At 44.7% G+C, this 23,771-nt stretch overlaps 2 protein-coding genes across 3 annotated transcripts in view; one reads left to right on the forward strand and one right to left on the reverse strand.

Moving 5' to 3' along the window:
- Positions 1-2,533, forward strand: part of LOC122753766 (integrin subunit beta 3 binding protein) — a 39,070-nt gene extending 36,537 nt beyond the window's left edge. The window contains exon 8 of the mRNA XM_044001433.1: positions 1,139-2,533. Within this exon, the coding sequence (XP_043857368.1) occupies positions 1,139-1,263 (125 nt within the window). The 3' untranslated portion in view covers positions 1,264-2,533. The remainder of the gene's footprint in view (positions 1-1,138) is intronic.
- Positions 2,534-13,966: 11,433 nt separating this feature from the next.
- The window catches only part of ALG6 (ALG6 alpha-1,3-glucosyltransferase), a 53,483-nt gene continuing 43,678 nt past the window's right edge, over positions 13,967-23,771 (reverse strand). For both annotated transcript variants that reach the window (XM_044004893.1, XM_044004892.1), the window contains exons 10-15: positions 23,424-23,509; positions 22,398-22,482; positions 20,450-20,520; positions 17,731-17,799; positions 17,444-17,642; positions 13,967-15,332 (exon numbers count right to left, since the gene is read on the reverse strand). In XM_044004893.1, the coding sequence (XP_043860828.1) occupies positions 15,135-15,332; positions 17,444-17,642; positions 17,731-17,799; positions 20,450-20,520; positions 22,398-22,482; positions 23,424-23,509 (708 nt within the window). In that variant the 3' untranslated portion in view covers positions 13,967-15,134. The remainder of the gene's footprint in view (positions 15,333-17,443; positions 17,643-17,730; positions 17,800-20,449; positions 20,521-22,397; positions 22,483-23,423; positions 23,510-23,771) is intronic.

A 23,771-nucleotide genomic window follows, 5' to 3' on the forward strand; every position in this document is an offset into this window, starting at 1 on the left:
GTGGATTTTCATCATTATTTTTAATTAGTTATGCTAAAGATAGAAACCCTAGGCCTCTTCTGTGGGTTGGTATAGATGGAATGTCACATTATCATCACATGGTAAGGCATGAAATTTATTTACTTTACATAAACAGCCTCTACTTAAAACAACTTGATAGAAAACATTCCTTAGTCAATGGGCAGCATTCTTCAGCATTTGGTATATTCCGTTTTTGTTAAGGACATAAAAAATAGCTTCATTGTTTGTCCGTGACTAGCACTTAGAGTAAACAAAATATTTTTGATTAGAGTGTAAGCAGACTGCACAGACTTTGCCAAGAGATGAAATCTAAACCATGAGCTTCAGTCCAAAACACATTTTATCTGTTCTGAGAAAAAATGTGTAGGTTAGGTTATGCATATTTTAAATGAAAATGTAAGGCCAAACTTTGTGGGCTGATAGCAAACAGTATTCTAAAAAAAAAAAATGACTATTTCAGCTGTTTTGGGTAGAAAATATTTCAGAATTTCTAGGACTAGGCTTGAAAACAAATTTATCTGAACCAGAATTTCTATGGGTTTTTGGGGTATTTTTACAGTCAGCTGTGTTCTTTTTACATTGTAAAGGGAGGCTTGGTTGGAGGATTTTTAAGTGACCAAGTTCCTCCATTATTCTCAGACTATATTGTAGATTGATTCTTTCTACCACCCACTGGAGTAGGGTTTTTTTTCTTTCACTTAATGTATGTATGACTCCCACTCAGAGCCTTCCTTGGGGAGAAAACCCAGCCTCTGAGCTGCACACTTTTATTCCCATAACATGCATCTTTGTTTCTTTTTTATGTGTACATTAGTCTACATCTTTTTCCAAAGATGTGCTTCAGCTGAATAAAAGCCTGCTTGGAAGGTTTGGGTTTTTTTTTTTTTTTTAAGTGAGGCAATTGGGGTTAAGTGACTTGCCCAGGGTCACACAGCTAGTAGTGTCTGAAGCCACATTTGAACTCAGGTCCTCCTGACTCCAGGGCCGGTGCTCTATCCACCGCACCACCTAGCTGCCCCTGGAAATTTTAAAGATGAATTTTGGGGGAATAACAACCAAAAAGATCCTGCTCTAATGCTGTTCCACTTGGTGTTCTCTTCTTCTCCCCACCCTTCAGTGTTCACTCCTGTGCATCTCCTGGCTTCCACCAAACCCCCAGAGAGACACTTGTCAGGCTTCCGACCATTGTCCTCTGTTTACCAGTGCTTTTGTAACAAGATGTACAGGTCATTTAAAAAATGACTGCTTTCAACTTACCCAGGGGCTTAATGAAATACTTCAACTGGTACATGAATATTCAGGGACTCCTCTGTCATTTCTACTGGGTTCAAAACTTCCTTGCTCTGTGTCACTTGATCATTTAAATAATTTGTAGACGGATGGTCAGGCTAGACTCACTTAGCAACAATTATGTTCAAGAGAGGCCTGAGCAGAGTGCTCCGACATTGCAGATAGCCAGGTACTGTGTATGTGCTGATGACAACAAAATGGAAAAGAAAGACTGTAATAATTCTGACTGGTTTTCTCTGCAGAAGGTATTGATTATTTGTGTGTGGTGAGAGATTTGGAAAATTCAATTAAAGGACTTGTGCAAAGGTTTCATAAATTCTCCTTCTCCAGCGTGTACACAGACATTGTTGCGTATTAAATCAATGCAGCACTTCACAATATATTTTCTTTGAAACATAAAAATAAATAACATTTAAACAGTTCTGCTTACTACAGAAACAAATTTGATTCTGTGAGAAGCATTTCGTCATGTGCTATCACTGACTCACACACATTTGCCCGCTCTAACAAATTTTACCGACATTTTCTCCAGAGACATATCTCAGATGCTGTGAATGTTTAAATGAGCAGATGGGCAAGAAGGGATGTCAGCAATATAAAAATTGATCAGTTAAAAGATAAAAGCATAAGTAAAGAGATTTGTATGGTAGTCTTAATAGGTTTTATTAAATAAAAATACTATAAAAAGACAGTAATGAATAGACCGAAGGCTTTAACTGTGCTTGAGGTGGAGAAAATTATTCTGCTACATTTAGGAGAAGATTGGTTTTATATCACCTGACAGGTGAACATTTTTTTTCCTGTTTTAGCTCTGTAAATGTTATAGAGTACTAGAACTTGTCTTTCCTCTGTCCTCTCCAACCTCACCCCACTCACCTAAAACTCCCCCCAATTTAAGAGGATAGACAAGGTTTTGGGGTTGGTGGTTTATTTTCATATATATACATATACACACACACACATGTATATATGTGTGTGTATATATATATAATCTGTGAAATACATAATAATACTGGTGGGTTGCATAGTAATTAAGAGTAGGGAGGGGAATGGAAGAGACATTTGATTGATTTTAGGCCTCACATTGAAGAAAAAAATTGGTTTTATTCAAATCATAAGGGAGGGGAAACAATCCAGAGGAAAGCCAAGATTTTCACATTAGTCACTTAGAAATTAAATTCAACTATAATCTAGAAGAAAGTAGAGGGGCAGCTAGGTGGTGCAGTGGATAGAGCACTGGCCCTGGATTCAAGAGGACCTGAGTTCAAATCCGGCCTCAGATACTTGACACTTACTAGCTGTGTGACCCTGGGCAAGTCACTTAACCCCCATTGCCTCACCAAAAAAAAAAAACCCTAAACACACACACACACACACAAAACCATGAAACAAGAAAGTAGAGACAGCTTTTAGAATGGCTGTATTTTTGTCATCATTAAACCTAGTTTTAGGGAGGTATCTTCTACCTTCACTGTAATTAAAATTTCTAAATAACTATAGGAAGAGCCTTTGGCCGTGGTTATGTAGAACCATATTTAGTCCACCATCAGTTCCCCCTCACAATGCGCTGTCCCAGCAAGGCTTAACCATGCCAGTCAGTCATCCCACCCACAGTTCAATTAGGAAGTATGGGGAGACAAGATTAATTGAATCATGAAATTAAAGTTGTCCTCAAGTAGGCCTGATCAGCTCAAAGTTGTCTCTCTGTCTCACTGGAAAAGGCCTGTTCTCAATCCCACATGCAGAATGGAGTCTAGTCCTGCAAAGGTCTTTATTTTAACTTCTCAGTGATTAGGAGCCTCTTCTGTGCCAGAGAAGCTGTCATGGGCAGTGTGTAAAATGTAAACAGCCCCTTCTGGTTAGCCTCAGGAGTTTGCAGAAATTCTCCCCAGCATGATAAGCATTGGCTTCATTTCAGGGAGCACCTGTATGTGCTGTCGATTGCCTTTAAGATAGTTATTCTCCTTAGGGTCAGGTCTGACTTCAGCTTCCTGGCCTATGGTGGTTTCTTACTCTAGGCTCAGGCCTGTGCGCCTTCCTTCCATTACCTCTCTCGAGTGGACGTGCAGACACCAAGGTCAGGGCTGACAGAACAGTTCACTGATCCTTCCCAGCCTCAATGGATCCTGAGTTCATCCCAGAAGGCCCTGCAAATCCCCCTGCCCTGTGACTCTTGTCGTTGTCCTCCCGGGATGATCAGGCTCCTTTGCTGAATGTCTTCAGCGCCTCATGGGGCCGCGTGGCAGCCTCTCCCCATTGCCCTGGGGGTGCCCGATACCTGTCCTCACTACACATGCTGTGTTCCATGCTAGCTACCCTGGAGCAATGCCAGGAGAAACCCAGGGTTTGGAAGATGGCTCCTGTACCAGGCATGGGAACTGGGAAGGGGCCTCAGCAGCCATCTGGACCGACCCCGGCTCACAAAGAGCCCGTGCTTCATCACCTCGAGCATCTGGCCTATGCTTGGAGAGCTCCCCAGAGGGCCTGCCCCCTCCCCCCACCTGGTGATGATTTTTATTAGGAGGGAGGCAGTGATGCATATTGGATAGAGAGCCAGGAAGTTGTGAGGCTGTGCTTAAGTGACTTAAGCACTCAGTGCCCTGGACCTCTCTCTAGAGCCCTGAGGCTATGGATCAGGAGCAGGGAGGGGTGTCCTTCTCTGGTGCCTGTCCCTGTCGTACTTCCTACACCACCCGCTGCTTCTAGTTCTTTCCTGTAGCCCAAGGAAACCCCTCATCCCACTTCCATCTGATACCTTTTCAAAACCCAAGTGCCAGCACCTCTCCAAGCTTTCACCTGCATGTGGCATTGACTGCTCTGGACACCCCAGTGACTGAATCCAACCCAGTCCCTGTGTTCAAGCACACATCCCCTCCACAAGAGGTATTGTCCATTGATTGAGCAAGTACTAGTCTATCGAGTGGTCATGTGGTGAACAGAGCCTTTCATTCATGCTGATTCTAGCCTGTCTTCCAGACTCTTTTCCCATCCTCCCCCTCACACACCCCACATTCCAGCCAAACTTCTTGCTGCTGCCCATGCACCACATTCTTGGGATGCTCTCCCTCTTCACCTCTGCCACCTTTTATCCTTCAGAGTCAGCCCAGACAACACCTGCCTAAGGCCTGATTTCCCCTCCCCCCCCCCTACAAATATTACATTGTCCCTTGCCTAGACTTAGAGGCACATGCTCTCTCTTCTCCTAGGCTGTAAGTTTACAAGAACACCAATTCTTTCATCTTTGTGTTGTGTGCACCAGGCACACAGTAGGCAATTATTAAATGCTTCTTTGGTTTGTTGATTGACTGGTTAAAGGGCCAGCCTGGCTAATCACCAGAGTGGTGCTGGGATCTGTGGTTATGGATATTCACAAGGAAAGTCTCATTCATTTATAGAAGAAAGTGGTGGGCCGGATCTGCTCAGTGAGCCCTGGGTCACCACCAACCAACTCCATGTTTTCAAAAACAAGAATCATCCTGGTCACTGGTGTGTACAACACAGCGCCAGCTCTGCCTCCCTCCTCAGAGGCCCAGCTGAAGGCTTGTTCCTGGAGGAAACCTCTGATTCCCCTTAATTCTGGGGCCTCTTCCCTCTTGCGGTTCTCTCTACTTGACCCTGTTTGTTGGCACTTTGTCTCTCCCATTAGTCCAGAAGCTCCTTAAGGCGAGGATTGTTTTGGCCGCCTTTGGATCCCCAGCACATGGCACTTAATAACCCCCGCGTTCTCACATATCAGGGACATTTAGCAGACTTTGTGTTGTGCGTTGTCTATTTTAGCTGTAATTTTATTTCACTGAAAATATTTACTTCTAGTTTTTGACAAGTCATTTTAAAATCACTTAATTTTTTTCCCGCCACAGATTTTGGTCATCTTAACAGCTATGAATTCCTACAGTCCATTATTGACTTGAGGTAACATTTTGCTTTTGTGGCTAAATTCTGCAGACTTTCCTTGTCTTTGGTTTAAATGGGGAAATTAGGGGGCAGCTAGGTGGCGCAGTGGATAAAGTACTGGCCCTGGATTCAGGAGGACCTGAGTTCAAATCCGACCTCAGACACTTGACACTTACTAGCTGTGTGACCCTGGGCAAGTCACTTAAGCCTCATCGCCCAGCAAAAAGAAAAAAAAAAAGGGAAAATTATTTCTCTTGCTTATTTTTGTTTTCTGCTAGAAAACAGAAAATAGATGTATCATCCATTGATTGAGCTAGTCTGTTGAGGTCTACATAAGAAATTACGGGAAGAGCAAGTGTCAGGTAGAGACAGAACTAGAACATCCTTGAGTTGGAGAGATGGCAACTTTCTCATGAATAATAATAAAGGGGTACTTAAATTGTAACAAAAATCTTAGTTGTGAGCTGCTAGCTAGCCTAGTATTGCCAGGTCACATGTTGGCAGTGAGCTGCCCATCGATCAGTCCAGCCCAAGAAGCATCAAGGCATCCTTCAGTGTCCTGTCAGAAACCTATCAAGGAGATTATGCAAAGGATTCCTCCATTTAACACCTTCTCATACTTGTTAGTGGTAACTCAGCTCCCAGTTGTGATTCACTCCGCCTCAGTCATATAATTAAACTTCATGACTGATGAATAACCTCCTTTTTCTCTTTAGCTCCGCTCTGGACGGTGCTTTATCCTAACCTAAGGCTGCCAGACCATGAAGCCCATGGTAAGACAGAGGTGGTGTCATCTTTTAGGCTGAGATGTGACGCAAGGGGCAAGTCCAAGCTCCGCCTACCCCAGACCTGTTTTGGCCTCCCCAAAGGGACAGGATTACAGCACAATCTGCAAGCAAAATTCAGAACGTTAAAGTGGTATTGAAATACCTGCCTCTGAGTAGAAACATTAATGTCACTTAAAATGTTTGCAAAGTAAGTTACAGGAAATGAGAGTTTTCTTAGGACCTGAGTTAAAATCCAGCCTCAGACACTTGACATTTACTAGCTGTATGACCCTGGGCAAGTCACTTAACCCTCATTGCCCTGCAAAACAAAACAAAAAAGAAAAAAGAATTTCTATGACTTCTATGTTGAGCTTGGGTTCTTACATCTTTCTGCGTATGTCCTGGACCCCTGTGGCAGCTTAGCTTGACAAAACACAGAGACCCCTTCTCAGAACACTGTCTTTAAACATCAAATACAGTCTATAGAATTACAAAGGAAAACCATTACACTGAAGTAGATATTAAAATGCTTTTAAAAAAACGTTCATGGGTGCGAGGCTATCCTGAGGTGCCCAACTTGAGTGAGTTCCCTCCATACATTAATGGATTGTAAAGGACAATTAATGAAACCCCAACTCTACACAGATTGCTCTAGAGGAAAAGGCCCGACTTAGACAACATCAGATCACATCCTGCCTCGTGTGGCACCCATCCTAACACCCCTTCTCCATCAGAGCCATGCCAGGCAGATTGTAACAGGGACAGTGCACTGCTGACGAGGCCAGAGAAGCGAAGTCAGGTTTGTCAGCAGCCAGCGCGTTGTTCTAGTCTGAGGCTCGATTCCCAATGGAGGGCTCTTTGTTGCCATCGTTTTCAGGGAGGATTGTTTCATCGTAGGCCAAGGAGAGCCTAGACCTGTGACTGCCTTGGCATAAGAAGCTCCCCATAAGGAAATGACCTTGACTAGTGTAGGGCAGGTCATCTTCTGCAGAGAGCTGCCTACAGCACTAAGAGACAAGAGGACTAGACCAGGGTCACTGCCAGGATATGTCAGAGAGGACTTGAACCCACATCTTCCTGAGGCCACTGTTCTCTCCCTTACACCATGCTGAATCACCTGTCTTAATGTGCTAGGAATTTCACATGGAATGAAGTTGGAACCTTCCCCAATAGTCCTGCTCCCCTGACTCCCAGAACTAAGAATTAGGCTTACAGCATCCCCATCTGGGGTCACCCAGTATTCATTTGAGGCAGCCCATTCCATTTTTGGATAGTGCTAATGATTTGGAAATTGTTCCCACACTGAACCTAGATCTGCGTCTGCTCCTAATTCTCTCTGCCGTGTGGCGGCAGACTTAGCCAGCCCCTCTTCCACCTGATAGCCCTTCAGACACGTGGGGACTGCTATCATTCTTCCCCCCCAGTCTTCCCTTCTGCAGGCCCAAGATGGGCAGCCTCTTTTGGTGTTCCTTGTACGACATGCCCTGGTCACTTAGCAGGGTCATTCTGAAATAGGGCACCTAGATCTTCATACTGAGCCTGCTTGGAGCTGTGACCTTCATCTGTGACACGTCACTCTCGGGACAGAGCCCGAGGCTGTGACTACTCTCCAGACTGTTGTCATGCTGTGCTTCCTCCCTCTTCACAATGTCTAATTGGCAGTTGGAGATTAGGGGAGAGTTTAGGGCTGGATAAGAAACATCTGCATCGAGGTTTGCATTGAATCCATGGGAGCCGATGGAAAAGAAAAGAGGGCCCAGGAAGAAGGACCAACAGAGGAGACTGAGAAGGAACAGTAGAACACATGAGCTATGGAGGAGGACAACAACAATCTGGAGAGAAGAGAGATGTCCAGAAGAGGGTGACTGACTGTCAGAGGCTGCAAAGAGGCCAAGGAGAATGAGGATTGAGAAAAGGCTGTTACACTTGGCAATTAAGAGATCACTGGTAGCTTCAGATAGAGGAAAATGAGGTAAGGAGCCACACTATAGCATCAAGAAGATAGTGAAGGAAAAGGAAGTGGAGGTACCTATTGTAGACAACCTTCTTGAGGAGTTTAGTCGCAAGAGAGGAGAGAGATGGGCTGATAGGCAGTAGGGATGGAGGGAACAAATGGAGGGTTTTGTTTGAAGGATGGGAGCATCCAGTAGACAGGGAGAAACTGAAGATAATTGAGAGAGGGGGGATAACAGGGCAATCTGCTGGACGAGATGGGATAGAATGAGATCACTTGGGCAGGTAAAGGGATTAGCTTTGGTCAGGAAGAGGGTCAGCTCTTCACTGAGACAGAAGTGAAGAAGAAAAGAGTGGCATCTGGGTGATAGGCAATGAAGAAGGGAGAAAAGCTCTTGATGAATAGCCTCAATTTTTTCAGTGAAATGCGAGACAAGGTTCTTAGCTGAGAAGCTGGGAAGGGAGGGGAAACTTTGGGAGGCTTTAGGAGGGACAAAAGTGTCTGGAAGAGCTGGTGGGAGTGGGAGAGGAAGTTGACTAGGGAAGTATAAAAAGACTTCCTTGCAGCAATGAGGGCTATGACAGTAGCACGTGTGTTGGAGGGAAGACAGCAGATGCTGGGAAATGGTGCTGGGCAGAAGCTTAGCTGGACAAGGTCAGTGGTAAGGGGTTAAGGGACTCGAGTTGGAAACAGTCTATACTTGAACTGGTTCACCAAGGAGCAAAGATGGAGGAAGAGAGTGGAGCCAGTGCAGGGGTGATGATAGCCTGGGAGGGGACTAAAGAGTTGAAGGCTGGAGGTCATGGTGTGGATTGATAGCGGGGATGCCAGGCAGAAGGAAAGATGAGATGCCAATAGACGGCGATCAGACAAGGGAATTTCAGAGTTCACCGAGCAGAGATGGAGCATTTGTGAGGGACGGCAACGTCAGATTCCTTGAAAGTGGAGACTTTTGTGCCCTTCCTCATATCTCCAGTGCCTGGCACCTCATAGGGGCTTAAACATGCTGAGTGACGGCCTTTGCTCTGCAATAGTTTGCATCCATGTGCCTGAGTTTCTCTGAATTACTCATATTCACTGTTTTTATGCTAGTTCCTTATTCTCATGCCTTCTTGCATCACAGCTTACTTAGCTATTCCTCCCTCAATCAGTGGGTCCCTACTTTGTTTCCAGTTTGGGGTAACCACAAAAAAGTGCTGTTAGGAGTCTTTGGGTATATATAAGACCTTTGCTTCTGTCTGTCTTTGACCTCCTTGGGGCATACACCTAGTGGCAGGATCTCCAGGTCAAAGATTGTAGACACTTTGGTCCCTCTGTTGGCATCATCTCAAAGTGCTTTCCAGAATGCTCTGTCACCATCTTGTCCTTAATAATCTGACATGGACGTCAGAGTTGTTTTGATGTGCATTTCTCTTGTCAGTAATCTGGAACAATCTTTCATATAGCTAATAGTTTACCATCTTTTTGAGAACAGTTTGTTCTTTTTTTTTTCTTTTTTTTTGCAGGGCAATGAGGGTTAAGTGACTTGCCCAGGGTCACACAGCTACTAAGTGTCAAGTGTCTGAGGCCAGATTTAAAAATCAGGTCCTCCTGAATCCAGGGCCAGTGCTTTATCCACTGCACCACCTAGCTGCCCCTTGTTCTTCTCTTCTGACCCCATTCCATGGTCCCTGCTTTTTTTTTCAAGGTCCCCTTTAGTTGTAGGCTCTCCGGGCTCCATGCATTCTTGTCGCATCCTCGTCACCAGGCAGGAGTCCCTAGTGGGACACGGCAACTTGGATAAATTGGGGCGATTGGACAGCCGTCAGCCAAAGCACCTGCTGGTAGTTTGCATGCTTGCACTCAAGGGGCTCATTGGGTTTGTGCTTTTAGTTGATGACTCCAAGATTTAAAACTGCCAGAGGTCTTTGCTTCAAGATTATGTTTGTTCAGGCTTTTGTCCAGTCACCATCAGGTGAAGAGTGTCTCGTCAGAAGAAAAATGCTGACTGCTCCTAATTAAGCAAAAGTATTTTATGGTTGTGCTCACAGGTCTTGCATGGCTGATTCAAACATAAGCAAACAAACAGCTTCGAACTTGGAAGTATCTGGCCAGAATTGAATTTTCAAAGGTATGAGAAAAATGTTGAGTTGCAAAACCAATCCTTTAAATACTCTTGCTGGCTTGTAAATGCTATTTTTAATATCTGGAAATGGCTACTTGATCATTTCTTAGCTCAAGTGTGGCATGCATATGTTAATTTAGACCCTAACGCCTGATGACTTCATCATCTTTTATATCCCACAGGCATTAGGAAGAAATGCATTCAGTATGGACACCAAATTCGACATCTGCTTGGTCATATTTAAAGGGACAGAAGAAATGTTTGTAAACCAATCTGCCCAGCAAATACCAGTTCGGGATGGCTCACGGAACTAGGCAGGTGCACATCGAGATAACATTTCTTGCATCTAATTTAAACTTTACTCCGCACACCAGCAGATAATCTCAATGTAAATAATACATTTCTTCATGACTCTTTTAGGAAAGCTTGTATGGAAAAGGATCCTGATTTATTATTCTGTAGCACAATTTTTTATACTACATGGAAGTTTAATAAAGCACGTAATGGTATACTTGGTGGAATCGGTTTTTTTCCCAGTTTTAGAAAAGCACTAAATTTCACAAATTAAATCTGATTCCCAGATTAAGAGATAACATCATTCATGTGATTTTGAGGGGAGAGGCCTGGTGGGAATCACCAACTTTCTCATTTAATGTATCAAAAACCATCCTCTCATGTTATTGCCAGGAAGAGGTGCTGGTTGTGTTTTCTGTTTTTCGTAACTCTTTATGTATGTGTGTGTATGTATGTACAAAAGGTATGAGGAAGGGAATAAGCATTTGTGTAGTGCCTTCTACATGTCAGGCAATTTACTCTTGTTATCGCATTAGAAATAACACAGCATTCATAGAAGGGATTAAATCTACATGGATAGTGATTTAATGATCTCAGAGTCTTAGTGGACTGCCAGCTCAATATGAGACAGTGATGTGCTGTGGCTACCACAGAGACCCAAGGCCATCTTGGACTGCACCGACGTGTGGCTTTCAGGAATAAGGAGGTAATGGTCTCTTCTCACGCCATCCTGGTCCAACCCCATCTGTAGTATTGTTTGCCATTCAGGACGCCACAGTTCAAGGATATTGATAAACTGGCGTGCCCAGAGAGGGGCCTCGAGGCCATGGCACCTAAGACTGGCTGAGGGTTGTGGCTCTGGCCAGGGAAGATGTGGGGGCAGGGGCAGCCTCACAACTTTGAGTGTCCAAAGGCCTGTAGTGTGGACTCTGGGCTAGAGGCCTGGGTGGCGGGGAATGGAGGGGCACAGCGGGTGAGCTTTACGTCAGGACAACCTTCCTGCTGGAGGCAGTAGCTGGAAGTACTTGTTACATGAGGCTTTCTTCGGAGCCCAGTTGCCAAGCTTTTCTCTGGGAAAAAGCATCCTTTGCTAAATTGGCCACAAAGTGTGACATGATTTCCAATAAAGTGCATGCAACTGTTGCTGTGTGAATAGGGGGAGTTCGTCATTTTGCAACCCTTGGCCATTGGCTGAGGCCTAAGAGATCACCCCCAGACCCTTGTTCTAGGCTGTGCCGATGCCTGGGGTGCACTCCCTTCCCCTTTGCTGGTAGAGCTCCCCCGATCTCTGGTGGCTGGAGTCCCATCCACTTCCATGAAGAAGGTAACCCTCACCTCTCCGATTTACCACCGTATTGGTGTCTACTATACTGGAAATGCCTCAGGGCAGGGACTGTCTTTGCTGAATCCTAGGGTTCCCCTAGTGCCTGACCATGCTCTAGACACAGGAGCCACTTCTTTATTTCTTGTAAAGCGTTGTCAGAGACCTAGGCCAGTATGAGAGACATGTGAAGATGCCTAAAATGGAATGCCTAGAGGGTAAAAATCAAAACAAATCTGCTATGGAGAGAAATCTGCAGTCCATGAATCAAACAGAAACAGTGAAATGTCTTACAAAGTAAGGCTAGCTGGCCCACTAGAGGTATGTGCCAGGCCTCGTACAGAGCACTAGGGGTACAAATACCAGCAAATGACGAAGCTGACCTTCTAGTGGGGGAATACAGTATGTAAAGGGGGAGTGGCAAGACCACTGATGAGGGAGAAAGTCCAGCTGCCAAAGATGTGAACGCAGCTGGGACTCCTCATGAAATAGCAGTCAGGCCGCAGACTTGCTTCAAGGGACAAGAACACAATAGCTCCCAAATCCCCACTCTCTGCATCTGATGGTTTTGTTCTTAACTTCAGGCAGTTTCCCAAATTTCAGAACTGCCATAATATATTCACTTGGTACAAGCTGGGGGAAGTTTCCGCATTAAAACCAACATTAGCCTATGGGGCCCCAAGGGGTTAAATTACCTTGTTTCAAGCTATGTAGGCACATGCTCGATGCTATTCAACCAGTTCCTGTGTGTTTGCCCTCCTGGCACCCTAAACTTTGGCTTCGGAACAGCTGGGTCAGCTGCACACTGTTCCCCACTTTGGCCTGGCCTAGATCGGGTGGCTCACCCTTTAATACCCCTGGAGGCCACATGAAGGACGAAAACTAATGTTTTTGTACGGGGAGAAAGAGCAGGTGGTCCTGGTGTACAAATGACTGAACAGAAGCGAGCGACCGAGATTTGAGACCTTCTACTGGGCCGCACCCCATCTGTCTCCCACCATCATCCCGCCAGGCGGCCTTCAGGGCCGCCTCTGGGGTGTGGCTTGTCGTGTGGACAGAGTGTGCCACTGAGCTCCCCCATCGCCTCAAAGGGCCGTGACACATGTACATGGCTAGTTAGGATGCACGTGTAGAGACCCCTGCTTTGGTTTAAGGAGCGTTGACCAACCTCCCTGGAGATGAAGATGATGCCATTTCTCATCAATGGGCCCCTCCCTAAAGAGGGACCATTCATTATACTTTACAGCAAGGAAAGAACCAGCATCTTTTCTGAGGCCCAAGTCTTTGTACTAGCAATTCCTTAGCAAGTCTGGCCCGGTGACCCATCCCGTGGGCTGTACTAGAGGCCCCATCTTCTCACTGGACCCTCTGGGCACAGTCCGCCAGGGTCTTTTGGCCAGGATTCCAGGTGAACATGCCACGTATCCACTTGAGAGAAGAAAAGTTCGTATTTTAGTCATCAAGCTTGTGTGTTTGACACCGGCCTCCTGTCTTTGCCTCCCCTGCACCCAGCACGGTGCCTGATGCCGAGCAGACGGCGAATGCTTGTGGGTAGTGTCGATACATGAAGAGGATAATTCATGGAGAACCAGCATGCCCTCGATTACTTGGACCTCAAAGCGTCACAAGGTTAAGGGAACACTGCTTTGAAACTTGGATGATTCTGATGGTTACATCAGTTTTTCAGGTAACAACGCAGGTACAAACCTTTATGTTGACTACTGCGGACAGTGTTAAAGAATTCATAGCACACACGCAGGAAGCTTTCTGGGAGGCATTCGCCTCTTGACTTACTCATTATTTAGGCAACAGTGCAGCTTTATTAAGTCTTTTTCTATTCCAATTTGTATCAAAGAGGTTACAAATAAAACTTGGATCATTATCTCATGAACCTTGCTCCAGTCCTTCTCATGCATTAATACAAACATGGTGCTAAAAACCATCCCTGGGAGTCTCTCCCAGCTAGCTCCGCTGTTGACATACGGGCACAATGATTACAGATGGTGGCCATGGACAAGGAGCAGGGATCCTGCTGATGCTGCAAGGATTCAAGGCTGCTCATCTATGCTGACTTGCCCTGCGAGTCTTTGTGTGTGTTTGCTCTGAGAAAGAAACACTTCATGATTTCTGCCTTGCCCACACCGGGGCTTCTCTCTCTCTCTCTCTCTCTCTCTCTGTCTCTCTCACACACACACACACACACACACACACACACAGAGTCTTCTCTCAGCTGGCCACTCTCCAGAGCCACCCTTGAAACTGCCATCAGGGGTGACCTGTAAGCACTTTGCTAGATCACTAAGAATTCATTTAACAAAATATTGCCAATGACATGATTTGCTTTATTTTTTATCACAAAGTACAACAGGAAACTATGGCCAGTGGTTAAGACATGAAGGAGATGCAGTATTCATACTGAGATTCCCTGGTAGAAATGGGCTTTGGCAAGTGACTCCTTCTACCCTATTAAAGAGGTCATGTTAACATGAAGTATGATACTGAGGCCCAGTTATTACTGGAGTGGCCTTGGCAGTCTTCATTGTGTCACATGAGAAAAGGATCCAGAGGCATGAAATACTGTGGATGACCCCTTAAGTAAACTGCATCACCCCAGAAAGGGGAGAGGTCACGGAGAAGAGGCAAGAGCCACGAGAAATTCAAATAAGGAGCCTCTCCTACTGAAGAGGTTGGATTGAAAGTGGAAAGAAAGGATTTCTAGTTGCATCTAATAAAGTGGTGCTCTGGGTAGTCAAGCCTTGTAAAAATAAGTGCGTGCCCATTACACATATGTCCGAAGGAGAAAGTCCTTGGGAACCATCCAATTTCAAACAATTTTGTATCGTCTACTTTTTTAATCACCCAATTTTTGATTTTCCAAGATTATTTTTTTAAAGACTATTCCAGCTTGATGAAACCAATTAAAGTTGTGGAAAAGTCCATACATCCTTTTTTGGGATCGCTACAAGTCCTAAAGCAAGTGTTGATCTAAATTTCAGTGTCCTCTTGAAAAAGAGAAGGCCACATGATCCCATCAAGCTCCAGGGTATACCAGGGCAGCCAAGCCCACAGCACAACGATTTAGGAAATAGCCCTTAAAGGAGCCCTTGGGCAGGATGAAACCCTACCCTAACGTGGCTAAGGCATAGTAGAGAGAAGAACCTTAGCTGTACTCTGGTCCCCATATGTGGGGCTTGGGGCCCAAGCTTGGGAATTCACTGGGATCAGGCACCCTAGCTGTGGAAATTCCAGCCCTGCTGATGTGCCTGGGAGCACAAGAACAAATCAGGCCACTTGGCCAAAGTCTATGGGGAGAAGGCTTCCTGATTTCTGCCCGTCCACCCAGCCATGCTGCCTCATGTTCACCAACCTCTTTGCTCTAAAAGACATGATTCTCAATGGGATTTTCCTTTTGGACAGCATGAGTGAATGAAATTTCAGCAACAGTCACATTTTAAAAATCATCTGGCTCTGCTGCTTTTCTGAGGACAATTAGTTGATTTTCTTCTGGTTTCTTCCATTTCTGTGATCCCACAGATTTATGACATTAAAGTAGATCAAGAAAAGGAGAAAGTGCAGAGAGGAAACAAGACACACCAAAACAGGAAAGAGGTCAGGCAGCTTGTGTGGAGGCTCCACAGTGATGCTCATCAGAGTCAGAAGGCTCATCAATGTTACAGACACCAGAAACTGTAACAAGAAGAGAAGGTCTGAGTTAGAGGGACCATCTAGAGACAAGGGTAGCAGCAACACTGCCATATGCATCTCTCCCAGGGGCCCCCGGGGACTGAGGTTTGGAACAAAAGGTGAATCTGATCCAGACTTCACTGTTGGCATCCCCTACACACACACACACACACACTCTTTGAGGTGGCTGAAAATCCAAGCTGACTGTGACATGCCTGAGTTGTCATATGATGGCACCATGCTTATACTGTATGGCTGTTAAGAATGCTCGTCATCTGAGGGGGCAGCTAGGTGACACAGTGGATACAGCACCGGCCCTAGATTCAGGAGAACCTGATTTCAAATCTGGCCTCAGACACTTAACACTTACTAGCTGTGTGACCCTGGGCAAGTCACTTAATCCCAAGTGCCTCAGTAAAAAAACAAAAAACAAACAAAAAGAATGCTCGTCAGCTGTTCGATTCAACAAAGATAATCCAAACACTTGCTGTGGACTGGCACTACAGGAAGCACAAAAATAAGGCCCCTGCTAGAGCACCAGCAGCTTAGAGCCTCACCCAACACAACCGCTACGGTACCAAACCAGAAGATGAGAGACCTCATGGCAGAGGAAGGTGCTGAGGGGGGATGAAAACCTGAGCCCTGAGGGGTGCGTGCCTACCTGGCCACCATCTCCAGAGCACACTGAAGCTCTGAGGCAGACACAGCCACCCCACAACACTGAGAGGGGAGGAGCCAAAATGAAAGCGTGGGGAGTCCGTGTGCAGCCTCGCCTGGCCACAAGAGCTTCTCCTGGGGAAACCAGGTTAGTGCCTCCTGACTCAGGCTGCAGAGTCATCACTTGGTGGAGCATCTACACAGAGAAGTGTCACCTCAACAATCAGAATGCTGGGCCAGGAAGGGACATGGAGGGAATGTTCAGCAAGGGCCCCCCAAAAAAACCCTATTGACAAAAAGAAGTATCCCGGGGCAGCTAGATGGCGAAATGGATAGAGCACCGGCCTTGGATTCAGGAGGACCTGAGTTCAAATCTGACCTCAGACACTTAACACGTACTAGCTATGTGACCCTGGGTAAGTCACTTAACCCCAATTGCCTCACTAAAAAAAAAAAAAAAAAGACGTATCCCTAGACCTTGGGTACTCTGCCAAGAAATCACAGCACTTAGGAAGCTGTCCTTTAAGGGGGTGTCTACAATCACCTTAGTCCCAAGTGACCTTTCTTATTTACTGTGAAGGCACCACGGAGCAGTAGAAAGTTTTCTGGAATGGAGCCAAGAGCTCTGGCTTTGCCCTTGGCCAAGAGCAGATCATATGTACCTCAGTTTCTTCATTTGTAAAGTGGGGATAATAAAATGTGCATTCCCTCCCTCCCAAGATTGCACCGTTATCATGGCTCCCCTAAACTAGCTGAGGGCAGGTCTTCTTGTTCATCTTTGTATGTTCCCTCCCCCTGCACCAGAATGACAATTAATAAACAGTGGATACTCAAGAGGTAACTGTCAAATGAATTAATCTTTTGCGAAAAAATGAAAGAAAACAAAATTCTGGTCTAGAAAAAATATTCTTTTAAGCTTTCTGGGGCAAAACTTATTAGGGTGTAGTATTGTCAATTTTGGTCAGATGACTTATGCGATGCCAGTATTTTTGATGTCAGAGATATTTTGTGAGTTTTTTTTTTTTGGTGGAGCAATGAGGGTTCAGTATTTTTTTATATTATGCAAATAATGCCTATTTAAACGACAGTCTGTGATAAGGAACTATTTTAAAAATCCAGTAGATGGCTCATTCACATAGCATTTCTGTACTTAGAGACAAAAAGCCTGGCCCACCTCCCCTGACCTCCCTCGCCTCTCTGTTCTTTCACCCAGGGGAAACAAGGTTCAGCGCCATGACTAACATCCCATGAGGCTTCCCCTGCCGCGCTCCACAGCAGCTCCTGGCGGCCCTCAGACAGAGGCAGAGCTGCCTTGTCAGGAGGACCTCCAAGCCTCCAAGGGGACATTCTGCATCAACTGGTGAATACCTCGCAATGATCAGCAAAGTCCTGCTTTGTGCCCTCTACAGAGAGGGACGTACAACACAGGACAATTCCTTGACAATGAACTGACTTACCCCAGTTTTTAGCATCTTCGTCGGAACCTTGAAACCAGGGACATGCCTCTGAACACGCATGGAGAAGGACTTTAATCGCAATTCTTCTTCAGAAACGTCTTCGAATATCGGAAAGGACGCTGCAGAAACCACTGCAAAGCCTAGTGTGGTCACCACAGAGGCCAGTGCGAGCTGGTCTTTCAGAAGAAGAGGAAGCATGCTGGGGAGGAAACAAACCAGACACGGCCATGTGAAACTCAGCGGGCGGCCTTTGGGGAAGATTATATACAAAGGCCAGTCTGACTCACCTAAAAGTGGATACAAGTAAGAACCATATGGACATAAACGGAACTTCATTCAGAACCAAGCAGACTGGTCTAAAAGGAGAAAGAAAATGACTTCAATAAACCCAATACACAGAGCAGGAATTCCAACTTTTGCCTCCCTGGTTTTTTCTCACTGGGCTGAGAGACAGAGCCCTGGATATGGAGCCAAGGAGCCATTTCCCTTTTCTCTAAGAAGCCAAACTAAGGAAGATTCCAGGTTCGCAAAAACTGCCTGTGTTTCCTCCAGGGGCGGATACAGCTCTCCATCACATAGGAAACATTTTTTAAATGGATGATACCTTTTCTCTCCTGGAAACTGCCAAGCCCAACAGATCTCATAGGCTCCCACCCACAAAGTGTTACCACTGCGAGGGCTTTAGGACTTGTCTGGTCCCACCTTCTCATTCTACAGATGAGGAAACTAAGAGAGAGAGAGTGATTCAAGAGTCCAGGGCTAGGTGACAGCAGACACAGGCCCGGATCATTTCAGGCTTTTCCCAATGGACTGGGTGGCTTCTCTGAGCAACAACAAAAGAATGAAAACCTGTAGGGAAAGGGGGGAAACTCCCTTTATCCTATCCCACTGATCTCTCCTGAAGAAACGAATCCTTATGACCGCCGTTTTCAATGTTTTTTATTCTAAAATGTCTCCACAACCGGTACCACCCAATTCCCCAAAGAGAAAACCCAAAGCCAAGGACAACAGAGAGGCCAAAGGTTGAGCTAACAAATGACACCACTACCCCCTCCAGAATGGGGCTTGTGCATAACTTGTGCACAGTGACTTCAGAGCTCATCAGAAGAGGGTGATGAGACTCTCACGTGCTCCCAAAGGCTTCTCGTAGACAATGCCAAGACTGGCCATCTCAGTATTTTCCTCCAGATATGTTGTCTGGACTCCCTGTGTGTGCTCTCCCTTCCTCCATCAATACTGGCAAGGATGTCTCTAGCAGGACTTTCTCGTTTTTGTGGTGGTGATGTTGAATGAGAAACAAAGCCCTAAGAGAAGGGACGGTGCTTTTTGACTTAAGTGAGACAACTTTGTCCCCTGCCCAGGGCAGCCCCAGAGTCAGGCCTGGAAGGGCTACGGGCAGGGGTGGGGGAGGAGAGGAAGAAGTATTGAAGAGCTAGCTGGTACAAGCAACACAGTTTTAAGTATCACCTTCATTGTTCACATTTTCTCCATCTCTTTCTTGTGTCTACACAATCAACAGCAAAATAAGTCCTGACTGGTAGCTTGCCTATTTCCAAGATGTCAGTGCTCACCCGCCCACTCCTCTCCTGTGCTGCACTCTGAGCTTTCCCCCACCTAAAAAAACATGAGACTGGGAGGAAAGTGCTGGATATTTGACATTTCCACCATCATCCACAAGTAAACAAGCTTTTTCTTTCACCCTCCCCATCAACCGCATTTCAGCAGCCCTGGCTTCCCTGAAATACTCAAACTGTCGTTCACAGGACTATCACTTAAAGTGAAAACAGGAATCATAGAAAAGGGGAAGGACCCACATGTACAAAGATATTCACAGCTGCTCTTTTTGTGGTGACAAGGAACTGGAAATGGAGGAGCTGCCCATCCATTGGGGAATGGCTGGACAAGCTGTGGTATACGAATGCCAATGGAATACTACTGTGCTGTAAGCAACAATGAGCAGGAGGAGTTCAGAGAAACCTGGAAGGACTCACAGGAACTGATGCTGAGTGAGAGGAGCAGAACCAGGAGAACGTTGTACACAGTATCAACAACATTGGGTGTTGATCAATTGTGATAGACTTGACTCTTCTCAGCAATACAGTGGTCCAAGATAGTTCCAAAGGACTCATGATGGAAAATGCTCTCCACATCCAGAAAAAAACTGTGGCATCTAGATGCAGATTGAACCATACTCTTTCTAATTTTTTTTTGTTTTTCTTTTTTGAGATTTTCCCCTTTTGTTCTAATTCTTCTTTCACAGCATGACCAATGCAGAAATATGTTTAATGTGATTGTACATATATAATCTATATCAGATTGCTTGCTGTCTTGGGGAGGGGGGAGGGAAGGGAAGGAGAAAAATTTGAAACTAGAAATCTTATAAAAACAAATGTTGAGGGGCAGCTAGGTGGTGCAGTGGATAGAGCACCAGCCCTGGATTCAGGAGGACCTGAGTTCAGATCCAGCCTCAGACACTTGACACTTACTAGTTGTGTGACCCTGGGCAAGTCACTTAACCCTCATTGCCCTGCAAAAAAACAAAACAAAACAAAACCAAAACCAAATATTGAAAACTATCTCTACATGTAACTAGAAAATAATAAAATACTTTTATAATAAAAAAAAATAAAGTGAAAACAGGAGCCATGGGATGCTCTTGGGCACCGGTCATCAGTAGATAGGATATGCTACTAACGACTATGCTGCTCCTTCTTAAATCAGTGGGAATTTGGCGTCAAGAAGGAGATGCAGGCAAGGTTGGGCCAGAAGTGAAGTCAAAAAGGTACCTAAGGCCTCTTCTGGCTCTAAGTCTAGAACCTCTGAACCACTGAAGAAGTGAACTGGCTTCATTCATTGCTCATTCCATTCTACAAACATTTCTATCTGTGGGGCCCGAGTATATTTATGTATTTACTGTACACAATAAATAATGTAAGCTGATGTGCAAATTATGATCTACATTTCTATCTATAAAGCATAGATTCTATGTAGAAAGATTTTACTTACAATGAGACCAAAAGGATGGATTTTTCATGTACTTGGAAGGAGAATAAGAAGAATGACAACGCACAGTTAACCTTTATAGGAGGAAAAACAGGAAAATGGGACATAAAATCAATCCATACAAAATTTACATAGTAATTTAAGTATGATTCCTTTGGTATGGCACGTATAAGACTATCTGAATAAAATTCATTTAAATCAATTGTGGTATCTGCACTAAATACTTATAGGGACCATTATTATTAAAAAGCTACACGTGGCTACTTACAATGCATTAATTTAATAAGAAGCAAAAACTCTAAGATCCTGGAGAGAGACAACTACACCTTCATCTTCCCTTTACAATGTGGAGATTTCAAAATTAAAAGTATGGATGAGTAAGAATGTCACAATTATACTTTAATTTCTCAAATCTCTCATAACTCTAAAAAATGTGCTGTAAATTGAATAGGATTTTTAAGTTCATAATTTGGTTCTTCAAGTTTAAGAAAACAAGTAGATTTTGGAGAAATCATTTTCAGCACATAAATTGGTAGTCTCAAAAATTACCTGGACTAGGGGTCACCAAGACAGATATTTAAAAAACTGACTGGATCTTATGTATTCAAACAAGTGAATAAAATTCCACTTAAAAATAATAAATATGTCAATGATTACAGTGAGAAGTTTTAAGCTGTGAAATAAGTTGGCAATAGAATATGACTTTGGAAAACATTAACAATAGCAGAATAAAGGAAATCATTCATCTAAGTCAATTATATTGAAGATAAGTGAGAGGATGGAATGATTCCTGGGGCAAACTGCTAGACAAAATGGGGGGGGGGATGAGAATAAAGGGCACAAGTAGTAGACAGGCCAACTGATAAGGAGAAGGGTCACCTCATTCTTCAGGCTGGAGTGAAGGAGAAGATGGTGACAATTGTAGAGGGTTTTGGAAGAGACTTAGGGGGTTCACAGTGCGGTCTCGGGACCAGGAAACACGAGTTATTTAAGGGGGGGAGGGGAGGAAGGCCAGAGGTAAGTACTTCTAAGAGTCTAAATGGCAGCTAGGTGGCCTTGCAGTACATGGAGGGCTGGGCCCGGAGTCAGGAAGACCCAATTTAAAATCTGGCCTCAGACACTTACTAGCTGTGTGACCCTGGACCAGTCACTTCACCCTGTTTGTCTCAGTTGCCTCATCAATAAAATGAGCTGGAGAAGGAAATGGCAAACTACTCCAGAATCCCTGCCAAGAAAAGCCCAAAAGGGGTCATGGAGAGCTGGACATGACTGAAAAACCATACAACAAAAAGCCTACACAGATAGAGCCAACACTCCTATGATGTTTTCTAATACAACGTTATCCAATACCCTGTTTTCAAAAGACAGAATGATTACATTCAGTATTACATTATGGCATTTGATCCTAGTGTTCAAAAGAACACAATTATTACGTTAGCCTTGCAAACATTTTCAGAATTTCTCCCAACACTCCTGGGAAACCCCCCATTTCTGACAACAGTATGCCACCAAAGTCCACTGCTCAGAATGCCACCTATCAAATAAACCCCCAGCAAGATGGAACCCCAAAATAATGGCGTGGGAAGGCTACTCCTACGTCTACCTCACCCGACCACTCAACAAAAAAGCGCAACAGACCGCCAGGGGTGGGGGGTCTGGCGATGGTGTCTGGACAGGGACTCGGCAGTTTCTACGCTGCAGTTCCCGCCTAGCTCCACTAGGCCACACTATTTCCATAAAATACATTCTTTTTCTCTTCAAGGAGAAAAGTTACTTGAAACAAAGCAGGACCACCAAGGACTCTAAGGTTTTTCACAATGGAACCTCAAACTGCACAAGTTCACTCTTACAGAACAAAGTGTGCCGTGCCTTTGACTCCATGAGCCGGTGCAAAGCACTGAGAGCATGAGAAAGAGAATAATCTTGTATTTTAGGGGAGCGCAAAACTTACCAAAGTATATTTAAAGCCTCTGACACTGGGCTGAAGGGTTAGCTTTAGACATGCAGGAAGCAGGCTCAGGAACGTCAAAAGAAAGCTGAAAGAGTTGAAAAGGTTTGTTTTGGCAGATTCTGTTCCTCCTATCCCAAGGCCTTGGCCCTCAGGAGCTCCCACAGCTCAGCATCACTGCCCCCCCTTATTTTGCATATACATATTTATGTACCTGTCGAAGTCTAACCCCCAACTGTACTCATCTCTGTGTTGGTATAACCAATACTGAGCATAGTGCCCAAAAAAATCCATCGTGCAATTTTTATTATGAACATCATATATCTCAACTTAAGAAACAAATTTAAAATTATGGACATATGAATATGTAAATTATGGACATCATAATAATAATAATCATAATAGTCATAGAGGCAGCTAATGACATGGGGCCCGGAATCAGGAAGGCCTTAGTTCAAATCCAGTCTCAGACACTTCCTTGATGCAAGAAACTTGACAAGTCAATTCATCTCTGTCTGCTTCAGTTTCCTTAGCTGTAAAATGGGCATGATAACAGCACCCACCTCTAAGGAGATAATAATCATCCCATGCCTAGTCCAGTACATAAAGGGTGTTACATCAATGCTATTTGCTGCTGCCATTATTATTATCACCCCATCTCTCCCATTCCCCTTGTTAATCCACTCTCCCAACCTACAGCAGGTCACAAGTGGCAATAGAAGCCAAAGCAGGGAGGGAAGAGGGAATAACCAAGGTGTACCCAGAGCCAGGTCATTCAGAACAGGAGGGAGCTGCCTCTCGGCTCTGAGGGAGCCTAGTTCTTTTGGGTGGTACATTCACTCTGAGCCCAAGGCTAAGTCGGGTCTGTGCTCTTTTCTTTTCCTTTCCTTATCTTTCTCAAAAGGCACACAGTCCATCTCATCCAAAAGGCTGACACAAAACACTTCAGTTATCTGAAAAATACCTCGTTCCCTGAGGGTGAGCCCCACCCGAGACTTAGGACACAGCACTTACTGAAAGGACACTTACCTGAACATCAACTGGGCTCGAGGTGAAAGAAGGTGCTTTATCTTCAGAAGGGTGTCGAGAGTACACCAAAAATTGGCTACTTTGTCCTTAAAAGAGAATTGTTCATTTGAGATTTTTGTCCTATTTAAATGAAAATTTAAAAAAATTAAGTAAGCCCACCTTTCCATGTACTCTATCCTAAGGTCAGGGAGAGGGTAAAACTTTGTCCAGACTTCTGAGGTACAGTTTTTAATCACGGTTTAGGAAAGAATGTGCCTAAAATAGCCAAGAATTCCTTGCTCTGCCTCCCACGGCAGTTGATATCACCAAAAAAAATTAAGATCTAATACTTGAAGTAATTTTTTTGGA

This window comes from Dromiciops gliroides, chromosome 4 (assembly GCF_019393635.1).
Source record: "Dromiciops gliroides isolate mDroGli1 chromosome 4, mDroGli1.pri, whole genome shotgun sequence".
Taxonomy (NCBI): Eukaryota; Metazoa; Chordata; class Mammalia; order Microbiotheria; family Microbiotheriidae; genus Dromiciops; species Dromiciops gliroides.